This window comes from Macaca fascicularis, chromosome 15 (genome assembly GCF_037993035.2).
Source record: "Macaca fascicularis isolate 582-1 chromosome 15, T2T-MFA8v1.1".
Taxonomy (NCBI): Eukaryota; Metazoa; Chordata; class Mammalia; order Primates; family Cercopithecidae; genus Macaca; species Macaca fascicularis.
This window is the reverse complement of record NC_088389.1, coordinates 105,363,665-105,389,255: the sequence shown is the minus strand read 5'-3', so window position 1 is coordinate 105,389,255 and position 25,591 is coordinate 105,363,665. Positions and strand designations below refer to the sequence as shown.

At 39.0% G+C, this 25,591-nt stretch overlaps 1 protein-coding gene across 2 annotated transcripts in view; it reads right to left on the bottom strand.

The window, feature by feature from the left end:
* Positions 1-25,591, bottom strand: part of RORB (RAR related orphan receptor B) — a 194,369-nt gene that overhangs the window by 14,660 nt on the left and 154,118 nt on the right. For both annotated transcript variants that reach the window (XM_005581939.5, XM_045373109.3), the window contains exons 5-9: positions 15,214-15,335; positions 13,677-13,809; positions 10,768-10,875; positions 8,646-8,756; positions 4,625-4,737 (exon numbers count right to left, since the gene is read on the bottom strand). In XM_005581939.5, the coding sequence (XP_005581996.1) occupies positions 4,625-4,737; positions 8,646-8,756; positions 10,768-10,875; positions 13,677-13,809; positions 15,214-15,335 (587 nt within the window). The remainder of the gene's footprint in view (positions 1-4,624; positions 4,738-8,645; positions 8,757-10,767; positions 10,876-13,676; positions 13,810-15,213; positions 15,336-25,591) is intronic.

The window sequence follows — 25,591 nt, the reverse complement described above, 5'->3', positions numbered from 1 at the left end:
TGTAAAGCACATGGTGAGGCACAGGCACTTGAACATGTTTTCAGAAGTGAATTCAAGGCATGGTACTCGCTGAATGTTAGTTGTGAGAAAATAAAAAGCAACATTCTCTCTAAGCCTGCATATGGTGAGCTGAGTGGGCTTTGCCTCTGAGGGATATCAGCAGTTCTCTATGCCTTCCTGTTGGATATATGTGTTGTTATAAAGTTAGCTATTTTCAAACTTCTCAATACAGCTTTGGGCAAGAACACACCTCCAGGAGTGTTGTATCTATTTTCAGGAGTGCTGGGAAAAATAAATATGCTATCTAACAATATTTCATGACTCTAATTAACCAGGAGGCACAAAAGGAGGGGCTAGACCGGGGAAGGCCAACATTAAGCAAGGCTCCAGCTATGGGCCTGACCTGGAGGCTGCATTTGGGAAAGGGCTGGACACATGCATCTGAGGACAAGATGTGAGCATGACACCACAGATCCAAGCTTTGGCCTTGGCTGTGAGCACACTGCCACAGCCTGGTCCCAGCTGGACTGGCCTTCCTTATCCTCCACCCTCTGCACCTCCCGTCAGGGCAACAAGAATGGCAGACTCGGTGACTTTAATAGAGAAAGCCCTAGAATGGAAGCATCAACAGTCTTTACAGTTCAAACATTTACTGCCCTCTCTCTCACCCTGTCTCCACCACTGGCAGTGGTCCTGCTGTGCTAAACTGAGTGGGGAAAGAGCATCACAGGTTCCTAATCCCCACAGCTGTCTTCACTGAGGAAGTAAACCTCCGAAAGTGAGTCATGGCGACATCCAAAGCACAAGTCACGGAGCTCCTCCTGGAAGCCTCACGGGCATGCTGACCTCTGGACCTGGACTTTGCACACACTGGACGCTTTGCAGCTTTGAGGCTGGAGTATTGCTCTCAACTAAATGACCATAGTGCACTGAGTACTAATTTGGATCCATAAGACTTGGCAAAATCAGTCTTTTTCTTCACTTATTATAACAGGAAAATATCAAAAGAGTCCTTACAACAATCCCACTGGACTGGACGTTGGAAGGCAGCACAAGATGTCAGGAAGAACCTTTGTTTGTCTCTTTAGGGAGTCAAAGAAGCTAATACTGAAGAGACCTTAAAGACCATGCAGCCCAACCTACTCATTTCCCAGACAAGAAAAGTGAAGCCCAGAGAACAGATGGGCTGCCTCCTCTAGTCATATGGGGATTAAAAATATATATGTATATTTATTTTATATATATATATATATATGTTTTTTTTTTCCCATGAGCTTTAGTGAAAGTGACCAGTGTTATCTCATTTCCTGGCTTCTCAAATCCAAGATCCAGCCAAATCTATTATTTATAGACTGAATATACCTTATGCTTTCCTACCTCCATGCCATTGCCCCCATCACTCGGAATGTCATCCTGCACTTCTCCAACCTCCCAACTTCCATCTTTTGCAATAATTTTCATCTATCAGTGATTAGCTCAAATATGCCATCTCTTAGATAAAAATTTCTCTGTGAAATAATACTTTTTTCCGTCAACAACAACAGCTACCACACAGCAACAGCACTTACATATGACCCATTATGGACTGGGCAGCTTGCTTACATTTTATCTCATCTAGTTCTCAAAATAGCCATATATTGGGTATATCTTTAGTCACATGTCCAGGGACACTCAGCTAGCAAGTGGCTTTGATGGTTTATTATAAATATGCTATGTACCATAATTATGCTGATAAGGAGGAGAAACTAGATTCTTTAATAGGGTTTTTTTTCCCCCTAATCAACTCTCTCTTTTCCCCAAACCAAAATACAGGTTAACACATGGGGATTGAAATCTTCTAGTTAATATTAGGATACATAATCCGCACGTTTTCAAACCTTCTAAGGTTAAAGTTGGGCCCACAGTAGAAGGCACTGCTACCTGAACTTTAATTTCAGGAAGAAGGCATGTGGAAAGTGTGTTGGAAGGTGTGCTCTTGCAGGATGCAGTTCAGTGATCGTGGATGAGCCCTGTACCTCTAACCTGGTGTCTGTTAACACCTATTCAGGGTTGAATACGTCAGTGGTAGAAATAATCTGTGCACACGTCACAGAAGGCAGATGTACCCTCTACCTACTGGAGATTTCACTGGAGCCCCTGGATTTCAACACAACATTTTGGGCACATGTGCATTTTTTTAGAGACAGGTTTCACAACATTCACTGGAGTCCCCAAGGGATCTATGAATAACAAATATTAAGAATGGCCCTGTTTTAGAGGTATTGTGGAAGGCAGAAGAGCTCCATGACTACGATGGCATAAGGAGCCTTTCTGAAAAGATAAGAAGAATCTGTGGTGGGATGAAACAGTTTCTCTCTCATTTAAATAAAATATTCCTTTTTGGGAATTTGTTGAGAGGGCATCCTAGACAGTGATGGTACATTTATCCAGAGTGTTAAAGCAGCCAGGAGCTAACAGGGCTCACTCCCTATTCCTAACCCTCCAGCATTTGATAATGGACATTTGAGACTTAGACAAATGCAGTGACTTATCGGAAGCCACAAAGATCAGACCTGCGATAAATGAAAATTCAGTTCTCATTCAATTTCACGGTCAGTCCGCATTCGTTCAGATAACACCCTGTTGAAATGATAACTGTTGCAAGAAAGGAGCCACACAAAGACCCAATATCTGCATGTGGCCTACAGAAGCAATGCTTTGTCACCTGGTTCTAGCCAATTTTATCCAAGAAATAATCCTCTTCCAATGCTTTTTCAACTTTGCAACATTACCTGTCTATAAGAAAAGAACCGAATTGTGTACTTTTCCAAATAAAGATGGAGAAAGGGAAGTTAATCTGATCTACAGCTGACATAATTTTCTTTCTTGCCTTCAAATATCTTTTGTTCTTCAATTTCTGTCTTCTTCCTACCTCACATACCTCAAATCATAACCAGGACAGTGGGAGGTAGAAAGTGGTGAAGCACAAACATTTTACCCTCCTAGGGGAGTAATAATCACCATTTCACAACGTGCTGGAATCTCATTTGAACATCACAGCACATCTGTACAGGAGAAGAAATGGTAATCTTCATTTTCTAGATGATGAGACCATGGTTTTCATACAAGCACACAATCCTCCCAAGCAAGCAGAATAGCAAGAATTTTCATCTAACTTTGTGTTTTTTCAAGACTTTAATTTTAGGATGGTAAATATGGGGACAAAAGTCTTCAGGAGATCCCAAATGCAGAAAACGTCCCTCCACATTAATTAACAAGATGTATTTATGCAGATACGCTACCAAGCAACTATAGAGACACACGCATATATTTACATTATTGTCTTTTCTGCCCAGTGAATCTGAAAGAAAGCATGTTGAAGTTCTGCTATTGACTGGGAGAATACAGGTGCAGAGAGTAGGTGATTTGTCCTTGACCACCTAATAAATGAAAAGTTACGTCAAAGAGAACTATTGCTCTATAATGTGGAAATGTTCTTGCTAGTGATGCGTTAATTTTAACAAAATGTTGCCATAATGAAGCAGCATATTTAACTCATGGAGGTTTTTTATAGCAGTACTCTGTATGTGCAAAGTAAAATCTGATGGTGTTTCCAAATAGAGTCTTTACCATCCCCCTTTTTAAAACAAAGAACTTCAAGGGCAGAGTGGGAAGGTTTTAATGATAAAAATATAAAGAGTAGGATTCCTATGATCTTTAACGAAGAATAAGCTCAATGTCTTAATTTCTTACCCTCTAAAATATTCTGGTTCTTAAGAAATCAAAGATACTTTAAAATCTAAGATAATTCTGGCTGCCCAAAAATTTCAGTTCTTGAGAAATCAAAGGTACTTTAAGATATAAAATAATGCTGAATACCAATCATTGAGAATTACCTTTTCCTTTGGGATTATTTTACTTTGGTAAACACTTTTTTTCAGTACTCTAATTAAAGATCATTCTTAATTAAGCTGAATCAAGAAATTGATGGCATGTGGCATGAATTTTGTTCCAGGGAAACTTGCTCATTTTGAAAGAACCTCTCAGCATGAGAGATCAGCGTTGCAGGGAAATTTACAAGTCATCAGTCTGATCTTGCACTCTGGGTAGGAATGTCGTTTATAACATACCTGAGAAGTGACTAGGTAGTACCTACTAGAACATGACCTATGACACGGAGCTCACTGCTTTACACAGTAGTCCCCCCCCCCCCCCGCCCCGTGCAACCATTCTTATCATTTGATGGTTCTTATTTTCAATAAAAATCTACCTACTTTTAACTTTGTCCAAGACCTGGCTCCTGAACCAGCACAAAGCCCTCTCTTTCTTCACATATGAATTTTGAAGACTTGTTTCCTTGCTTCGAGTGTTTGTTCTTCTGATAAAACACCCTTGGTTTCATTGATTTGTCTTCCTGCACCTTGGGTTCAGATCTGTCAATATCATCCCTCTACAAGAAAGCGCTTTTTGCAATCTATTACAATTCACTAGTCTCTCTTTTAAATTGCATACCTCAAAATTTATGCAGTCTTTGGTAACTTTCAGAAATTGCTGCTGCTGAGAAATTTCCCTTGATTTATAAGCAGGCCTTTTTGCTCACTGTGCTCTCTTTTGGTTGTGGTGGCTCTGTGATCTGGGGACCTACCTTTGCCAAGGTCTCATCATCCAGGTGATTCTTCTGAATCACATGTTGAAGTGCAAAATAAATTTTTTCCTGAAGCTTCTGGACCTTCCTTGGTTCTATAAGCCAGGCTCGGTCTGATGAAAGAAAGAGTAGATAAGTGGAGGGAACATCAACTTTATTTTGCTTCACCCACATATATAAGTGCCAAACTTCAGACCCATTTCATATTATTTAGTTCTAAGTTGCTTCTGAAGACATGTCATTATTTACATAAAGCATAAGTATTTCATAGGCAATACCATGATGCCAGGAATGCACAATATTATGACACAGGAAATCACTTTGCAGAAAAGGACACAATGGTTCAGATGATCTGCTTCTTTGTTTCTTATTGTCTGTGACAATTTACATCTCTCACTCTTTGCTTTGGACATATGCTTAGGTTTTCTTTCAAAGTAGAAGTTAGCGATTTGTGAAGAATTATAGAAGTGAAGAAAATCACAGGAATATTTTTGGTGTTCAGGATCCCTTTTCCTTTTCTCAGCTTATTTTCTCATCAGATATAAAGCTGAAGCTATGTTAGAATTTATATAGCATAAACATAAATCAGTTTCAAAAATTCACTTCTAAGTTCTATTTTCCTATATTGAATTCTTAAATGGTGAATAGGATAATCCCTTCTTTCCTTCCTCCCTCTCTTTATCTGTTTCTCCCTGCCCTCAGACTCTCTCTCCCTTCTTTCCTTCCTTCTTCCTTCCCTCCTTTCTTCCTCTCTTTTTTTCTCCCTCCCTTCCTCCCTCCCTCCCACACTTCTTTCCTTCCCTCCTCCCCCTCTCCTTCACTCTCTCCTTCCTTCCTTCCTAGAAGATTTATACACCGTGGTGACAAAATTCAGCCCAGTGCCTTAGTTTGGACCTTTATGGAAGAGACACTCCAAATCTTCAAATGCCGAACAAATACTCATGGAAAAGAACTCGAACATGATCTTCCTGAACACAGTTCAGGTCAGGTAAGAAACTCAATTCTGTAACCCTAGACAGGATGAAGACAAGTCTAGCCAACAGTTAAGCAAACCCTTACGTAAGTGAGTACAAAAGCTTTCAGTGACAATTGTCAATCAGAATACATTAAGTTCCCCTCCCTCTCCCTTCCCTAAGCTGTTTGGAGCTGAATAAACAGTGGCTTTTATGTCAGGACCCTGGAGAAAGAATAGGGGGCTGTCTGGCAGGAGATGGAGCCTACATAGGCTGGAAATCTTTTTGAATATGGCACTAAGCCAGGGTGGCAAATGAGGTATTTGGAGTTCGTAAAGCCTCTCAGTGTGGGTCTGCTAGCAGCACTGGAAGAGTCCCCACTAGGTAGAGTAAACCAAATTGCATGCTTCCAAACTTCTCAGAATTTAATGATGCTAGCATGTCTTTTTTCTAGAAAAAGGCCAAACAGCTCAGCTGATTTCTAATTCAGAAGGAAGAGGCTAGCTTTTCTTCTGGAGTGATCATTTTCACAGATCGTTCATATTTAATATATTTAATATTTCATGTCTTAAATATTTGCTGCTTAAAATTTACTGACTTGCTACAAATATACCTAAAGAGAAGAGTGACTCTAACGCTTCCTTTGAGCAAACAAGAACTAGAGGAAAACCATCTCCCTCATCTATAGATCCACTGGCTTAGATTTCGTTTTCTATTGAACTATTCTCAATGGAAATAATCAAATGCAATGAGAAAATGGTAGAAGGAAAATTATTTGGCATGTGGCTGCTAACAGAGAAAAGTATTCTTGTCACTTCTTCCATCTATCTTTGTGCTTCCAAGCCTGGGAAACTTTCTAGGGTTTAAAAAAAAAAAAAAGGCCTAGAGGAACAGCTTGATTTTAGACAGAGCCATAAAAGAAACTGTTAGTAAAAACACTCTATGTGATAACTAATTTCCATTTTTGATAAAGTGGTTAAATAAAAAACAGTAGCAAATTAAAAATATCCTGATAAGACCATCAAGAATTGTATTAGGAATAATAAAGCCTAACAGATAAAAACTGTAGACATTGGTGTTACTGGAAAATATAGCTACAATGGCATGTTAAAATTATAATGTGTAATCTTACATCACAGGTAAGATTAATTTCTTTCAGTTTCACTGAAAAATGTAATAGGGCATATATAAGAAAAGAGTTCTGGTCTCTACAGATAAATGGTTAACAGAAGAAATGAGTCTCTTGCCTTAAAAATTAGGCAGGAATTTGTTTTTCTTTCTGTAGAGACCTGTCAGTGATTCTGTTATCCCTTAACTCAAAATGTAACAAAACAACAGCTGAGTAAGTAACTGAATTCTCATTCTGGCTAAAGAGCCATGTATTTATTACTATATTATTGTCGTTATATTATTATGATTATATTATTTATTATTATATTTTAAGCTGGCATATACTTTGTTTTGCTTTGTTTTGTTTTTTTGAGACAGAGTTTGTTTTTTGAGACTCCAGTCTTGTTTCCTAGGCTGGAGTGCAATGGCACAATCTCGGCTTACTGCAACCTCCACCTTCTGGGTTCAAGTGATTCTCCTGCCTCAGCTTCCCAAGAAACTGAAATTACAGGCACTCACCACCATACCCACTTAGTTTTTGTATTTTTGGTAGAGACGGTTTTTCACCATGTTAGCCAGGCTGGTCTTGAACTCCTGACCTCAGGTGATCCGCTGGCCTCGGCCTCCCAAAGTGTTGGGATTACAGGCATGAGCCACCACGCCAGGTGTAGCATATACTTTTAAAAAGTATTTCACTCACTACAGTTCTAGTCGATCCATAAATATTGTCATACCTTGAATTCTTTGAAAACTTGGCATTTCTGTGCATTTTAGAGCCAGCAGAGGTCTTAGTTATTATGGAGTCCATCCTTTTTACTTTATAGACGAGGAAACTAGGGCTCTGAGGGGTCAAATGTCTAATATCACACAGATACATGGTGACAGAGCTGGTACCAGAATGTCCACCTCCATGTCTGAAGTTTTTCCTCTTCTACTGGGCAGTCTTCAGTATGAGTAATTTTCCCCTCTGCTGTCCTCACCTCTTTTAAAACTTCTGATACAAGTGACCCTTCTACAATGTGGGTTTGAACTGTGTAGGTCCAGTTAGATTTTCCTTCTGTTTCTGCCACCCCGGGACTGCGAGACCAAACCCTCCTCCTCCTCCTTCTCCTCAACCTACTCAGTATAAAGATGACCAGGATGAAGACCTTTATGATAATCCACTTCCACTTAATGAAAAGGAAATCTGTTTCCTCTTGCTTATAATTTTCTGAGTACCATTTTCTTTTCTTTAGCTTACTTTACTGTAAGAATACAGTATACAATACATTTAACATGCAAAGTATGTGTCAATCAACTGTTTATGTGATCAGTGAGGTTTCTGGTCGACAGTAGGCTATTGGTAGTGAAACTTTTTGGAGTCAGAGGTTACATGCAGATTTTTGACTGCATGCAGGGGGTTGATGCTCTGACCCCTGCATTGTTCAAGGTCCAATGTATTGCTAAGAAAATAGGCACTAGCATTTGTCTGAAGTGAGAACATCAACATGAATTTGGGCAAAGATGCCAACACAAGAGGTATTTAAAGAGTAGTAAGTGTTCCTTTTACTTACGTAGGTCCCCATTCTGGAGCTTTCATTTAGGTACATTTCTACTGTGTCTCATCCAACTGGACATTTATTTTCTAGGTACTTTATTCTTAAAGTCAAAATAGAACTTGGCTGTAACTCAGGCCACTATTTGTCTTCCTTTATTTGTTAAGGAATGATTCTGCTTATCTGAATCTGGAATAACCCCTACCCCATGCTCTACTCTTGCTTTTGGGCCAAAATTGGTCATTTTAATAAACTTGAGGCTACTTCGCTTTTCACTGTCCAAAAATATCAGAAGCTTGGTCTTTACCAAAATGCAGTTCTGTTAAAGTTTCTCCTGAACACTTTGGCTTAGGCAGGTGTCATCAATGTTAAAAATAGTAAAACAAGTTTTTTAAAAAGGTAAGAGAACTGAGACTGCCCTACCTGGAGATATCAGAACAGCAGATGAGAACAAAGCGATCTCCTCCTCGGTCAGCTGCAAGGAACACAAATTCTTTGCAAAGTCAAATGCTTCATTCACTAGGTCATCAGAACCTATAAAGGAGAAGAAAAATGGAATAAAAATACTTGAACTTGAAATGGGGCAAGAGTAAGAAAAATCTCATAATCAATAAGCTATCCAAGGAGGTGCATACTAGACTTCTAGAAAAGATATTTTTTAAGTTTCTAATTGTAAAAAGTGATTGACACTAATCAAAGAATGAGAAAATTGGGCAACATCTTGGCCAGGCAATCGAAGTTAACATTACTTACCAACGACAAGCAAGTAGACTTGGTGCGTGAGCAGTGTCACATCTGCCTGGGAGTCCATACTATGATTATATCCTTATAAATTTGAAACGCTTTCGCATTAAAGAATATAAAATAAGTGATTTGGGGATCCTTTACAATAGAGATAGTATTCATAGAAAACCTAAAACATTACATATAGGGGCTGAGAATTGTCAGTCTTCGTAGCACTTGAAGCTAGCAATGTAAGGTATTCTGGTCTTTTAAACTGAGACGTTAGAAATATCTTATGGAACAGAGATGAGATACACTTCAGTTTTGCAGTTTCCTTGGAAATTTGATTAAGGAGCTAGAGTTCATTTCTTATTACCTTCTAATGAATGACTCACAGGTCAGTTGCTTAGCTGTTGTGAATTTTGGAAAATAATGTTTCATCTCTACACTGATCCCTGGTAAATGTTTATTTGATGAAGCTGGAAATATACTGAGGTTGCTTGCCAAGGCTTTTCCTCCTTTCTTGAAAATCTAGCCTTGGAGATGACATGGATGTGTATCAACTGTAGAAGGGAAACATTGCCAGCCCCGATGGACTTCTTGTTGGCTGCCATATCAACTAACAGCACAAGAGGTGAAAGGGCAGTGGCCTTCTTTGGTGTCCATGGGCAGGATATGGAACAAATGGCACTATCAATCGTTAAAACGTTTCCTGGCATCAGCCCATCTTTGCTAATGTTCTTCCTATCCATGCCATGCACTGATGACTGGATGTGATGATATACAACACTTCCAAACAAAGACTGACTCTGTTAGTGCATTCCCGCAGGAATGGTCTGGGATCATTGTGGACAGGTTGGCATGAACTCTCTGTGCTCCCAGAACTTTGTGAATTAACTTCTGTGGGTGAGAAACAAGTAGAGGAGCTCCTCTTTGAATTAACTATCTTAACTCATGATGATAAATTGACATAAGAAACTTAAGAGGTCACCCCCATGGATGACCAGGGGTCTACGCAATATACAATAAAGTTGAAAAAAAAAAAGCTGATCTCACAAAGAATGATCTGTAATTCAGTCCAGCTCTTTTAGCATCAGTCTCTGGTTCTTTCTTTTTCTTTCTTTCTTTTCTTTCTTTCTTTTCTTTCTTTCTTTCTTTCCTTCCTTCCTTCCTTCCTTCCTTCCTTCCTTCCTTCCTTCCTTCCTTCCTTCCTTCCTTCCTTTCTTCCTTCCTTCCTTCTTTCCTTCCTTCTTTCTTTCTTTTTTTTATAGGGTTTCGCTTTGTCACCCAGGCTGTAGTGCAGTGGTGTGAAGATGACTCACTGTAGCCTCGATCTCCCAGGATCAAGCACTCTTCCTGCCTCGGCCTCCCAACTAGCTGGGACTACAGGCGTGTATCACATGCCTGGCTAATTTTATTTACTTATTTTATTTATGTGAGATGGAGTCTTGCTCTGTCACACAAGCTGGAGTGCAGTGGCATGATCTCGGCTCACAGCAACCTCCGCCTCCTGTGTTCAAGCGATTCTCTTGCCTCAGCCTCCCGAGTAGTTGGGATTACAGGCGTGAGCCACCATGCCCATGTCTCAATAGGGTTGTTTTCAGGAGGGTCTTCAGTTCTCTCTTTCTTTTGTATTGGAGGCCACAGTTACAAGATCAGGAGAGGCTCGCCTGAATTAGAAGCTCACCTGGTCCATCCCTTATCGAATAATGAGATACTGGTTCACATCAAAGAATCAAGGCATTTCATTTGCCAATTTCAATCTAAGTGGAGAAACTGATGGTAGCTAATAAAATTGTGTCCTCATCAAAGGGAAACTTACCTAAGGCTTTGAACATTTGCATTCCTCCATATTTTCCTTCAAACAGAACAGTGTTGTTTAATGGGTTGAAGGCACGGCACATTCTCACTAAAACCACTTCCAAGCAACCTATGAGTAAAAAATAAAAATAAAAATAAAGTAAAAATATACATATATATCCAATAATAAGAAGTTATTACTGCATATAGCTAAGAGACTTTCAAGAACTTTAAAACACACAGAGAGACACATACAGACACACAGGCACACACCTGCAGAAATCCCTTAAGTTCCTTCCCCTAAAATAACTATTAGGTTGGTGCAAAAATAATTGCAGTTTTGGCAAAAACCTAATATATTTGCACCAATATGTTAGAAATAAAGTTTTCTTGATACTTACATGAAGAATTAAGGAGAAAATATATTTTACAGGTGGCTAAGCTGGAGGGCAGTGACATTACTTGTTGAAAATAAATTTCTCTCTATTTTTTGACTAATATTAAAGCTAGTTCGATTCTTGAATTCGCAATTGATGAAATGAGGGCAGGAATTTTGTCTGCAGTGATAGGCTGCCATGATTATTGTATTCACTCTTGCATCTCCAGGACCAAGAAAAGTTTCTGGCACATAGTAGTTGCTAAGTAAATATTTATTGAATGAATTTGTTTACTACCATTGTTTTTCCCTTTGAGCACTATTAACATCCTGAGGAAATACTGCTGCATAGCTTCTCCATATTTTGGAGAAATGGACTTTTGCCCCACAGTGTAGTTGAAGTCAACAGCCAGACTCAGCAGCCACAGATTTGTATGAGAGCATCATACTGCTGATTAGCCTACAACTTTGGTACCTGTCTTAGTCCACCACTTTATCTTTGTGTCTCTGTTTTATTTCCTTTGCTGTAAATATGTTTGCTGATTTCTCTCTGCTTGTCTTTGGTGTGTCACCTAGCATAGAGGCTTATACATGGGGAGGATTTGCAAGTATTAATTGAAGGAATGCTTTTCTGACACAAACAGTAGATGGGTACCATTTATTGAGTATCTACACAATGGAAGGAACTTTGTTTGGCCTTTTTTATCTTTGCTCCTTACAGTAACTATTTCAGATGAGTTTATTAGCCCTATTTTATGGAGGAGTTACGTAAGGCCTACTTTTTTGACTAGAGTCAACATTTTTACGCCAGGTAGAGATGTTAAAGATTTTATGGTTCAGTGGTTCCCAAATGTCAGCCCATGGATTGGCTATATCTGAGTCTTAGTTAGAGATACAGTGAACTGGGTTCCCCTCCAGGAGATCTGGATTCCATGGGACTCACGGTGCCCATGTCTCTGAACTGTCAATAGTCTCCTTTGATGTTGTTGATGCAATTCCGAGTTTGAAATTCATTGTTTCTAGTCCATCTCTTTATTTTACAAATGAAGAAACTGCTATCTAGAGAGTTTAGCTCAAGGTCACATATCAAGTGTGGCAGATTTCACTTTTCAAAGAGGGTCAGAAAAAATATCTTCCATCCCATATGTTTTCTAGGACCTTACCACTCCCCTATCAAGTAGTAGAATCCATGTCTCCTGTCCTTAAATCTGGGTGGGCCTTCATGACTGATGGTATATAATGGAAATAACAATATTTTGTTTTCTGAAGTTAAGTTAGAAAAGTCTATGCATTTCTGCCTTGTTCTCTTGGGGTGCTAGCTTTTGGAGCATAGTGATTATGTTGTGAGCAAGTCCAAGCAGTCTATGGAGGGTCTCACATGGAGAGGAAATGGGGCCCCCAGCCCAGTTCCAGGCTGTCAACCAGCACAACTCATCAGTCATGTGAATGAGCCAATTTGAAAGTGGATTCCTCTGCCCTCAGCTGAACTGACTCAGTGAATGCCACATGGAGCAGAGATAAGGTCATCCCTGCTGAGCCCTGCCCAAATTGTAGCTTTGAGAGCAGAATAAATAATTCCTGTTGTTTTAGTTAAATTTTGCAGTGGTTTAGATGACTGGTACATCAAGTTGGCACTTAAGTCTAGGTTTTCATCAAGTTGCGTCATTGGGTAAAGAAGCAGCAATATCTTAGAATAGCAGTTATATTTGGCCCAAGTTCAAATGCCAACTTTGCCATGTACTGGTTTTGTAATATTGAACATAGATCTTCACTTCTCTGAATCTTTTCCTCCTCTTCTGTAAGATGGAAATAATAATATAGATCTCACAAGATTACTTGAGATGTCATAGGGAAACATAAACATATATGTGTGTTATTTTACATATGAATATGTTATTATTATTATCATCGCCTAGGACTATGAAAATTCACATAAACACCATTGTGGTTCTTATTTTCTATTTTCAAAGGGGCCCAAGAAAGACAAATAATTTCTTTTTCCTGTTTGGTAATAACATCTGCAAAGTCAATCATATGCAGAGTTTCTTGAGCTATTTCCGTTAAAATTGTGTGTGTCAGAGAGTGTGTGAGGGAAAGGTAGGGAAAGATTAGAGTACCGTGGAGTTTCTCCTGGTGTATACTGGCTGCAGGCTATCCTCATTAAAATGATTGGAAATGACCACAGAGGCAGAACTCAGCTAGCCTGCATTTTTTTTTTTCCTTTCACAGAAGGCAAGGAGTACGTTTTAGCGCCGGCTCAGCAATTCAGCCACCTTGACACGCTAATTACTTGCACTGCCTGTCAAGCTGCGTATCTCAACCTCCGCAATTAATAGCTCCACTTTCAATAAGCAAAATTGTGTTTGACTTCAAAGGGGAACTGAATGAGTATCAGGGCATTTTTATTACTGAGCGTTTCCTCGGGGAGTTGGCTGACAATGTGGGTGGCAGAAACGAGCTGCATATCGGAAGGAGGATTTTCTAGAACCAACACAGTGCTAAGGGCTGACCACATCCTTATCTGAAATAGGCCTCTCATGAATCTTCTTGCTTACCTGACTTCAGAAGTAGAATTTGATCATTTTGACAGAGCTCCATGAAGCCTGTTATCCGCTTTGCAAACTCCACCACGTATTGGATGGCGTGAGTGATCTGGATGGCACATTGTTGCCACAGTGCTTCCCTGGACTTCAGGAGAGAAGACACGCAATGTAAAGAGGGCAAACGACTTATGGAGAGTCCACAGAACACTCAGATTTGCCTTCCTGGTGTTCACCTGTCAGTTGGGGCCCAAGGAGGGAATTTATAGGATTCCTTTAAAAGAAGACGGAACTACTTTTATTTTATTTTTTCCCTAAGATAACATTTTGACCTGTTTGGACCTCAGTAGGCCAAAATGATCAAAGTACTGAGGCTAAAATAACAGCAACATTGTTTATAGTATGTAAGGATAGCTTTGTTATTTTCTTTACTATTTTTTCCTCCTTTTCCTCCTTCTCACCTAAACGAAGCCTGAGTTTGTAAAGAAAATAACAGATCTATCTTTATATACTATTAATATAAAAAGCAAAGCTTTGCATTGAGGGATAGCGGTTTCATTCACAGGCTTCCATGAGGTCATTTTCATGGGTACCTGATGGACACTAAATTTGTAACATTTTTATGTTGTGTCTTTTTTCCAGACCTACAGAGATTGTTTTTTGGCATAAAAAGAATTCCGAGGAAAAAGGCATTATATTAAATCAAATCATTCTCCTAAGTTCAATAGAATCCCCCAGATATATTTTAGTCCTCGGGTTATTTTTTGAAATGTGTTAATTCTAATTTGTATTGACCATAGCGACCCAATACCTTTGTTTCCCTCTTTATATAAAAATACTAAGATTTAGTTGTTCTGGTGGAGAAAAATCAGCATATTGTAAACATTTATTTAGATATACACATACTTATATATTTTATTAAAGTTATTAAAGTTCCATCTACGGGTAGATTTTGTAACTGGGGATCTCTATCCCAAAGTAATATAATGTAAATGCTGAAAAACAACAATAAATTCCTCTTAAAAACTTCTTCAATAAACCCAAAGAAATAACATAGTGTAATAATAAAAATACGGGATGAGTTGTTCCTTTTTTTTGGACTCTTTTTAACATATAGGGCAAGAAGAAAATTTAGAAAGCTTTGTTCTATATATTTGTTGTGTAAGTTTGTGACAGTTACAACTGCTGTGATTATTACATTGCTCCTGCTCCTTGCCTTGACCCAAGAAGTCATCAAGAGATGTCCTAAAGTCATTTGATGAAGGCACAGTCTCTGTAGTCACTCAAATAGGGCAGTGGTTTTCAATCAGGGTAGTTTTGCCTCCTTAGAAACAGGTGGCAGTATCTGGAGACATTTCTGGTTGTCACAAGTGTGTGTGAGGGCGATGCCACATCTAGTGGGTAGAGCCAGGGATGCTGGTAAGTATCAAACAATTTGCAGGATGCCCTTACAGAAAAGAATTGCCCAGCGCAACGTGCCAATAGTGCTGAGTTTGAGCAAGACAGCAATAGGGTAATCACAGAAAAACTTTCTCATGGTTGCCCAGAGTACCTTGCTTTGATAAGCTTTAATTTCTTCATAGGTGTGGGTCTGCCACGCCAGCTGGTGCAGCTCTTCCATGGTGTATTGACATGTCTCCAAATGGGACTTAATGATGTTCTGTGCAATTCGATCTGTGAGAAAAGATATCAAGTCAAAGTTTTGTGAATAAAATCACTCTGCTCATTAGCTTTTAATGTGTTTACTATAAGAATGCCTTTTGGAGATACTCCAACTGTATTAAAGTGTCTTTAACATTGCTATCTATCTTACAATCTTCAGACAAACTCTTTATTGCCTTTTTTCAACTTTCAGTATTTTAATCAAAATTTACTGCTTTCCCCCAGATCTTTTGATCACAGCTTAGGGGTTTTACAAGTTGTAAACCATTCAAAGGTATTTATTTTTTAAAAAGACATAAAATTATCATATTTCTTGCTTTTTGGCTTGAAAGTCAACTAACAGTCTTAACACTTGTACTCCAAAACACTTTAAAATGTTTTGAAAATCACTAGAACCCTATTGTTTATCTCAGAAAGGGGGCATTAAAATATAAATTTATTTGCCTATATATTTTTTAAAAGGAAGCATTAAAGAATAAACTAAAAGAAAGGCTATGTACAGAGGAAATAGGGAATAGAATGCCGGGACAAGGAAAGAAATTAAATTTTCTGATAATATTTTTGTAGATTTGACTTTGGGGCAATGTAAACATCTGACATAATAATAGGAGAGGTGATATACACAATACAATATTGGCTTATGAGTTGATAATGATTGGAATTAGGTCATAGGGACCACTATATTCTCTTTTTTAATTTTTTATATAATAACCTTTTTTTAAAAAAAGTTTAAAAATGATTAAATGATTATATTCACAAAAATTAGTAGCAAGCACAGTTTTGGGCAGTTTATCTCAATCAAATTGTACTTCACATTGTATCTGAAATACCAATCATTTTGGGTTTTGAGACATGAAAGTTGAGCAATAGAACCAGATAAAAGAGCTGTCCTTAAAAAAAGCCTGCTATGGGAGATCAAGACCTCCTGGTCAGCATGGTGAAACCCCATCTCGACTAAGAAAACCCACAAAAAATTAGCCAGGCGTGATGGCACACTCCTGTAATCCCAGCTACTCAGGAGGCTGAGGCAGGAGAATTGCTTGAACCTGGGAGGTGGAGGTCGCACCACTGCACTCCAGTCTGGGTGACAGAGCGAGACTCCGTCTCAAAAACAAAGCAAAACAAAACAAAACCAGCCTGCTGTGAGTCCCCTGAAAGCGGCTGGAGCTAGGAGGCGGTCCCTTGTCATCCTACCTGCTATTTGAAAATAAAATTTTCTTGTATTTCAGGGTGTGTCATTTCAAACGTAAGTTCTGTTCTTTCTAAATGGCCAACCCCATCTCTCCAGGACAGCCCTCAAAGCAGCATTTGGGTGTCTCCTTTCTATCTCACTCAGCTTCTGGTATACAGGGTACGAAGTAAATTGCATTTTAGTGAGGTAAAAAACAAACATTTGTAAATTTAAGCTTCTAATAAATTTTCTAAATAAAAATCTCCTATAGACCATCACCCGGCACATTGGAAACACTGAATAAATGGTAGCCACCGTTATCCTTATTAGGACAGTCTACAGAGTTTGTCCTCAGGGGAGCAATATGATGACTCCAATGGAGATAAAATTCAGGGGATATATTTAATTCTGCAATCCATCCTACTGAAGGAAGATATTTCAATATTTATTAGAGTTTTTCAATCAAAATAAAATAATGCATGTAGAAGATGCTACCAAATGCTAACTTCTGATGATAGTTCTACTCTATTGGGTTCAGCATTGAGCATTTCAAGACTTGCATTGCTTATGATATTACGAAATCCTTTCTTTAGAAAATCCTGTATTCGAAGTTTTATTGAACATTCTCCTATAGTATAAAAGGGATAAAAATTCCTCTATCCATCATATTAAAATAGATTGGTATGTCATGGCTCATCATTTTTCAATTTCACTGGGGCAGTCTAATTACTTAGAATCTAGAAAACATATTTGCTCTCCAGTAGGTATATAATGATAACAAAAGATTTTATAGCTTTATAGTTTTCAAACTATTATCTTCTTGGTGTAGCTTGTTTTCATCTTCAAAGACATGCTGATGTGTTGGTAATTTACAGGCTTCAAGGTTTTTAAACAAGATGATCATTGCCACTTACAATTGTATTATGAAAAACTCTCTCTGTTCCTTGATGATATCTGCCTGGAACTGTTGGCCGAAGCTTAAGAATTCTCTGGCCTTCTGACATCAAAATATAGGAGTCTATGGTTTACGAGGAAGGGTAGGTACAATAAATATGTGGGAAGGTTAAGGAAATAGGAAATTAAATCCACATGCATGCTTCAGGACTCAACCCGGATGGCCATGCCTGGTGAAAGTTTCCCTGCCAACCATGTCCTCAGGAAGAAGGGCTGGCTGCCATCACACTTTGATTCTGCCTTAATTGAGCCCTTGTTCCAGTGAGACTCCTGCTGTGGTTATTTGAATCCCTATGTTTGTCCCACACCCTTCAAGATTATGAGCTCTTCAAGAACTGGATAGCAGATCCCAGTATAATGCCTTCATATATTCATTCACCAAATATTTTTGAGAAGGTACTCTATATCAGGTCAAGGTATAGATTAAGAAACAAAGATTTTGGCTTTTCTATTCTTTTCCTTTCTTTTCTTTCTTTATCTTTTTTTTTTTTCTGAGATCAAGTCTCACTCTGTTTCCCTGGCTGGAGAGCAGTGGCACAACCTTGGCTCACTGCAACCTCTACCTCCCAGGTTCAAGCTATTCTCGTGCCTCAGCCTCCCGAGTAGCTGTGATTACAGGTGCCCACCATCATGACTGACTAATTTTTGTATTTTTAGTAGAGACAGAGTTTTCTCATCTTGGTCAGGCTGGTCTCGAACTCCTGACCTTAAGTGATCCACCTGCTTCAGCTTCTTAAAAGTGCTTCGATTACAGGTGTGAGCCACCATCCCCTACTCTTGCCTTTGTTTTAAAGTATTTTACAACAATATAATTTCATATCATGATGCAATAAATGCCCACAGTTATTGTGGGAGCCCAAAGAAGAAAGTGGCTCACTTAGTCTGGGGGCAGGGGCAGGAAAATAACCATAGAGGAGATGCCTGGGTCTTGAAGGATGAGCACAGTTTGCCACATGGAGAAGAGAAAGATGCATCCCAGGTAGAGGGAATGATAGACAGAAAGCTATCTGTAGGCTAGGTAATTTCTGACATTACATCTTATATATTTACAACCTTTACTTCTTTACAACCAGCCTCCCCTTTACTGAGGATAGAAGTGAGGTGTAGAAAGAGCAAGTGAGGGCCGGGTGCGGTGGTTCACACCTGTAATCCCAGCACTTTGGGAGGCCAAGGCAGGCAGATCACGAGGTCAGGAGATCGAGACCATCCTGGCCAACATGGTGAAACCCCATCTCTATTAAAAATACAAAAAAAAAAAAAAATTAGCTGGGCATGGTGGCAGGTGCCTGTAATCCCAGCTACTCGGGAGGCTGAGACAGGAAAATCCCTTGAACCAGGAAGTCGGAGGCTGCAGTGAGCCAAGATCAGGTCACTGCACTCCAGCCTGGTGACAGAGCGTGACTCTGTCAAAAAAAAAAAAAAAAAAAAAAAAGACCAAATGAGTCTAGACCAGTTTCTATGGAGCTAGTAAGCAATGTTTTGAAACCGAGTCTGTGTTTCCTGGCTTGAATTTTACCAATTCAGAGATAACTGGTAACCAACCAAAGTTGTAAAATATTATCTGTTTTTTGGCTTATTTATTTATTTTTGAGACAGAGTCTCATTCTGTCACCCAGGCTGGAGTGCGGTGGCATGATTGTGGCTCATTGCAACTTCCACTTCTGGGGTTGAAGTGATTCTCCTGCCTCAGCCTCCCGAGTAGCTGGGACTACAGGTGCACACCACCATGGCTGGCTAATTTTTGTATTTTCAGTAGAGACAGGGTTTCTTCATGTTGGCCAGGCTGTTCTCGAACTCCTGACTTCAGGTGATCTGCCCGCCTTGGCTTCCCAAAGTGTTGGGATTGCTGGCGTGAGCCACCACGCCTGGCTTTGGTTTTTGTTTTAGAAAGGTGACCTTGGTCATGGTAAAGATGGGATGGCATTAGTGAGTACATGAAATTAATCAGGCTGTTGCGAAAATTCAGGCAAGCTCCGAGGAAGGTCTGGACTAGGTCATAATGACAGAGGTGGAGTGGAGGAGCTAGATTCAAGACAATTTTGAAGGAGAATACATGGGACCAGCAGATGTGGCACTGAAAGAAAATATTAAATATAGTAGGTGCTCAACCAATGTTGAGTTAGGGGAGATAATGCTGAAGATGATCCGTCCATCCCTTCTTCCTTCCTTCAATTGTCTGCTTTATTTTGCAAAGGACTTGTAAGAGTTAAGATTGATCCTTTGTTTGATGATCTTAAAGCCTAAGCACTCAGATGGCTTTGAAGTCAAATGGTAAGCATGCAAAATTATTTTCCATATCCTTGTGGTGGGAAATACAAGTCAAATCTCTTTTGAGCACAAGACTTATTATGAATGGCAATGAAGGCAAAAGCACAGTAGCAGCAATTGCAGACACATTCCTCCCCCACTTTCTCTCACTGTTCTGCAGTGCAGAGGTGAGCCACGTGCAAAAGCCAACTTGACCCTCTCAAATCTCAGGTTGATACAAGACACGGTACAGCTAGACTTAGTCTCATGGGAGCAAGGCTGGAGGGCTCATTCTGTCAATTAGAAAGATGCTTGAATGTCCAAGGAGATGGTTTGCTTAGACTGAGAGTCTGCAGTTGTGAAAAGAGAAGGATTTAAAAAGAAAGGCCAAAGGAGAGACAATGAATACAGTATGCAAAGTTCCTGTTGGGAGCCAAAGGAACTTTCAAGAGTCCTTGCTTGGAAAAGTAGAAAACGTAAAAGTAAATGTAGTCCTCTCTAGGGACCAGCCACATGAGAAAGTCCAGACAAAAGAGACTGAGGTAAAAGAGCAGAGGATATGGAATCTTTCTGGGCAATCTCACATCCTTCATCCGTCACCCTAACTTGGATTGCAGCTGTTTTCAGCTCAGTTTTTGTTGGATTCTTTGACTGGCTTGGGCTGCAGATGGTACATGTCGAAGAAGTAGTCAGCATGCTCTGTGCTGGAACAGTAAGTCCAACAGGAATATTGCCCAGATAACTAACTGATGGGAAATTCCACCACCTCCAAAGGAGATGCACACAAACCCTACGCTCTGTGATTCCTGAGACCAGAGATGAGGCTGGAGAATTCTTAAGTGGGTGTGAAAGAAAACTTGTAATGAAAATGCAGCTACATCTTCTCAGTAGTTAAGATTTCCTACATGTGTTCAGTGAGACAGAGGTTTGTTCAGTTTACTAAGAGTATGTGGGCTGCTTTGATAGTTAATATAATCATGTAGAAGAAAGAGAAAAACAATTGTATATGCTCAGTCTGTCCAGTCATTCCTTTTAACCATGATAAGGAAAAAGTGAACATTGATGCAGGCAAGGAAAAATTGGGTGTGTATTACAGGTTAATATTAAGTCCACATTCCTCATTTTCTATTTGTTAATTTCATGAACAATCACTCACTATCACTTTCTCTCTTTCTCTTCCTTTCCCTTCTATATTCTCATATGTATAAACACGTAAAACTTCCCCCTCTGCAAAACTGCTGTTTTGTTTTCAACTTTGGCCCTGATACTATTCTTCGTGGAAGGCTTATTTGAATCCAAGATTTATATTCAATTAACAGAATTTGTAACTTTATATATTAAGCAACTTTATGGGATAGAAATGGCAATGTGTGATTCAAATAAAAAAAAGTCTTAGAAAGTGTTAAAATAATTGATATAGGTAAATATACTTCTGTATCACTTTGATGAAAAAAATATTTTAAAATATTGTTAAAATTGTCACACCTCCCTAGAAGTCTTAAGGGTAATCTTTACTTTTGATGTGGGCAATACGAAGAGAGAAATTAAATTTTTGAAGGGAAAACTAGAATAAAATTGATGGCAATTCTCAATAGGGTGTGCAGTAATTATAGAACCCTGGGGCTGGAACTAACCTCCTTCCTCCATTTGCAAATGGACTGTATCTAAATAATCCTAGAAATTAGTTGACTCTCCTTTCTCTCTCTCTCTCTCTGTCTCTCTCTCTCTCTCTCTCTCTCTCTCTCTCTCTGTCTTTCCCTGAGACTGTAAAGGACTTCTACATATCCTATCCCATCCTCAATACTCTTCATTGTGATCTATTAATAAATCAAAGAAGAAAGTCCAATGTAAGGATTTACAGCATGATTGAGATGTGCGTGATAAGGTTTATACAGGCAGGTAAATAGAGTTTTAAAAGGTCAATTATATCAGACGACGTAAAAAGGTGTAAGAATAATATTTTGAAGCAATGTTTAAAGAAATACATGAAAAATAACTTCTCTTACATATTGATCCACATAGTTAAGCAAAGTTTGGAAACAAGTCATCCAAATTACCTAATTCTATGTAGAAAGAAAAAGGGCTACATCTGCTTATTTTGGTGAGAAAGAAGTAAACTGACAAGCAAGGTGACAATGTCTTGTTTATAACTGTGATGTTATAAAATGAGGACCAGCTTGCAGCTACTAAAATAGCAAGTGACCTTCTGTAGCTCTGATTTCAACCACTCAGCGGGTTTTTTCCACCAAAGCGGCTTATTTTAGCTTCACTAGACATTTCAGCAAATGGCGCTCTCCAAAGGCTACGGTGTCTCAGACACGGATTGCACGGGTAGTTTCATTAGAATCCCACATCCTGGGAGTGGGGAAAGTTGAGTATATCTTTAAAAACTGCTGCTTTCAGTGTTATTGCCAAGAGCACCCGAGGCCCAACTGCAGCAAGGCGAGAAAGCTGAGACTCAGAGCTATATATAGCGCTAGAGGGTGCTGCTCCTGAATTTCCTAATTCTCTACCCCCACTTCCTCCCTCCATTTTTTTTTCCTCATGAGAAAGAATGGTTTCTTCTTGGTGAACTATACCCTCTATTCATTTTTCTCCACAAGGGACTTTTTTTTTTTTTTTTAAGTTTTAAGTATTCTTCCTAAAGTACCGTATCTCAGCCTCAATCGAAGTGATTAATGAATTTTTAATTTGTCACTTGCCTTAAGGATCTAGAGTACCACTGAATTCTCTGTTTAGTTTATACTACCAGTGTGAAAATGGAATTCTTAGGGGATTCACTTTGAATTAGTGGCAGGGTATCTCTATGGACTTGCTCAAGGCATGTTTTAAGTGCCTACATTAGGTTTCCATAATATCAAGATTTCTTAGAATCTGTGCTCTTAGGCGGTAACTAAAACATATAAAAACAGTTGGTTGAAAGGTGAAACATTTAACCAAATGCACACACATTTTTTCCTTTTTCAAAACAGACTGCCAGTTTTGTTTTCTGTCATTAGATAGAACAAGTCTAGTGGTTTGTCACTGATGGCAATGTCAGAAAAGACAATGTCATTTAAAGACCTTTCTGATTTTTCTAATCCCTAGAGATCGTTATTTTTAGCATAAATAGAATTCTGCTGTCAGAATAAAACCATCAATATATTTAAGCTTAAAACAGCAATCTATTAGTGATCTCTAGATTCAAAGGAAGAGTAGTAGATTTAGAATTTCTTTTCCTCAAGTTTTTTTAAGCAGAAATTGGGGACATCAATAATTTATAACTTATTTGTTGGCTCAGTTCATGGTCCAACCACTCATTACTTCCTCCTCAATTAATCGGGATAGCTTTCAGTCTCCTTTACATGCAAATTCTATTGCCAACTCACATATCAGAGAATGGCATAGCTGATTTTTACTTCATGCAGACCTGAATATTCTAAGACCAATTTGCTCCTAGAGTTCTTCAGAAAAAAATATGTTGACAAAATGTAAGATTATGCTGTTAACTTTTAAAAATGATAAAAATATAATAAAATACAGTTAAATAAACTATGAAATGGAAAAAAATTTAAAAATCAGATTAATGCAAGTAATAGTAATAGCTGGGCAAAAACCGAATGAATAGATTAATAAAGTAATTAACATTTTCTCAAATTTTAGGAAGCTGAAGTAAGATAGCATTTTTTTTTTCTTTTGAGTTGGAGTCATGCTCTGTCGCCTGGCTGGAGTGCAGTGGTGCCACATTGGTTCACTGCAACCTCTGTCTACCTGGCTTAAGGGATTCTCCTTTCTCAGTCTTGCAACTAGCTGGGACTACAGGCACCAGCCACCACACCTGGCTAATTTTTGTATCTTTTAGTATAGAGGAGGTTTCACCATGTTGGCCAGTCTGGTCTCGAACTCCTGGCCTCAGGTGATTTGTCTGCCTCAGCCTCCCAAAGTGAGCCACCGTGCCTGGCTTCAAGTAAGACAACATTTTCTAATAGAAGGTAAGAAAGCAGGAAGTAAAGCTGAAAGAATCTACATAGCATTTGTGTTTAAACAGAGTATATCCAAAGCGGGGAAAAAAAGCACAAGCAGCAAAAACAAGTTAACTATCTAAGAGGGTGCTTTCTTTATTTAACAACAGAAAGCTGTTTTGGATCACAAGCATTTTGCTGTATTGCAAGTGTGTGTCTAATTTTTGGGAAATTAGAGTTTCCTTTCTTGAAATCGGGTGACGAAATTGAGAAAGAATCTATTATAAAAAGATTACATTTAAAAGTGAACTTTTACAGTAAAAGATCTCCTTCACAGAACAATCAGAAAGATGAATTTACTTAAATGTCCTGCAGTTGATGAGTTTTAAGGGAGTTATATAGTAAGACCAAGGAAGCCAACATGGCCCCTTTCAGCCTTTTAGTTTGTGCATTTGGGGAAGTCGCTTAACCTATTTAACTCCGTTTTTTGGGGTTTGATCCTCCATCTGCAAGAGGATTTGGCATCGGCGATGTTTTCTAAGCGCTGTGTGAAGCTTGACAACTTGAGGCTGAAGAGGCTACATGAGAATTTCCTTCCAATTATTTTGAGGTGAAGTCCCGCTCTGTCACCCAGGCTGAAGTGCAGTGGTGCGATCTTGGCTCACTGCAACCTCCACCTCTCAGGTTCAAGCCATTCTCCTGCCTCAGCCTCCCAAGAAGCTGGGATTACAGGCACATGCCACCACACCTGGATGATTTTTGTATTTTTAGTGGAGACAGGGTTTCTCCATGTTGGCCAGGCCGGTCTCAAACTCCTGACCTCATGTGATCCACCCGCCTCGGCCTCCCAAAGTGCTGGGATTTATAGGCATGAGCCGCGGTGCCCGGCCGACATGAGAATTTTCCTTGTTTTGACGCATGAGGGAGAAGCCTTGCAGAGTTATAGAGGGTGAGAGTACAGTTTACAGGCTTAAAAGCACTTGAAGAGTCTTAGATAGGACAAACCAAAACAGCACAATCCAGAGGCCATGAAAATCTTCTTTTAGTCTCCTTAAAAACTACACCTCCACACGCAACCAAAGGACAACAAATGGGTCACAGATGATGAAACCTCATTATGAAAATTGCTCAGGGCCATCACTAGGATTGATTTTCACCATTTGAATTTTGTTGACATATGGATTGATTGTTAATTTAAACAGATGCAATCTCTCCCCCACCTCGCCACCCTTTTGGAGGTTTAGTCAATTCATTTCTGACCTTTCGAAGAACTAATTTAGAGGTAATCTTTGGAGGCCATTTTTACATTTTCAAACACCCTAAATTTTAAAAAGTACATTGGTAATTTAAATAATGCATTTAATTGACTAATGCTTAAAAATAGTGGGTTTTTATGGTTCCTTGTTGTGTCAAATTGTTCCAGAACAAACCTCGCTGAAAACCACATAGCAGTTCCCCAATAGGCCTCATAAACACGCCTCAAATATAAACAGCAAATTCACTCTCCTCAGTATTAAGATGATGTTGTCAAGAGAAAGCTTACCTAAACAAAAAATAAAATAAAACAAACAAAATTTTTTTTTCCAGTTGGGACAATTTCCAACAGGTTTCCCCACATTTGCAAACATCACAGAAATAAATCCTGTATTGGTTAGCAGAGAGCACCCGTTAAATTGGTTGCATACCATGGTAATCACACCAGAGTATACTAATCTCCATCAACGTTGTGATCCATTGGCATTTCTGTGTTCCATAGCCCATGTGGTATTTTAACCCTTACCAGCTCTTCCAAAAATGGGTGCTTGAAAATGTGGCTAATACATTCACCCCCACCACTGGAAAAGTAATTCAGAGCTGTGAGAGCCAATGTCAAACCCTGCAATGCCTTAAAAGTATGGCTTCTCTGCAGTATAACATCTTGAAATACGATTCAATGTGGAAACTGTCATTAGGGA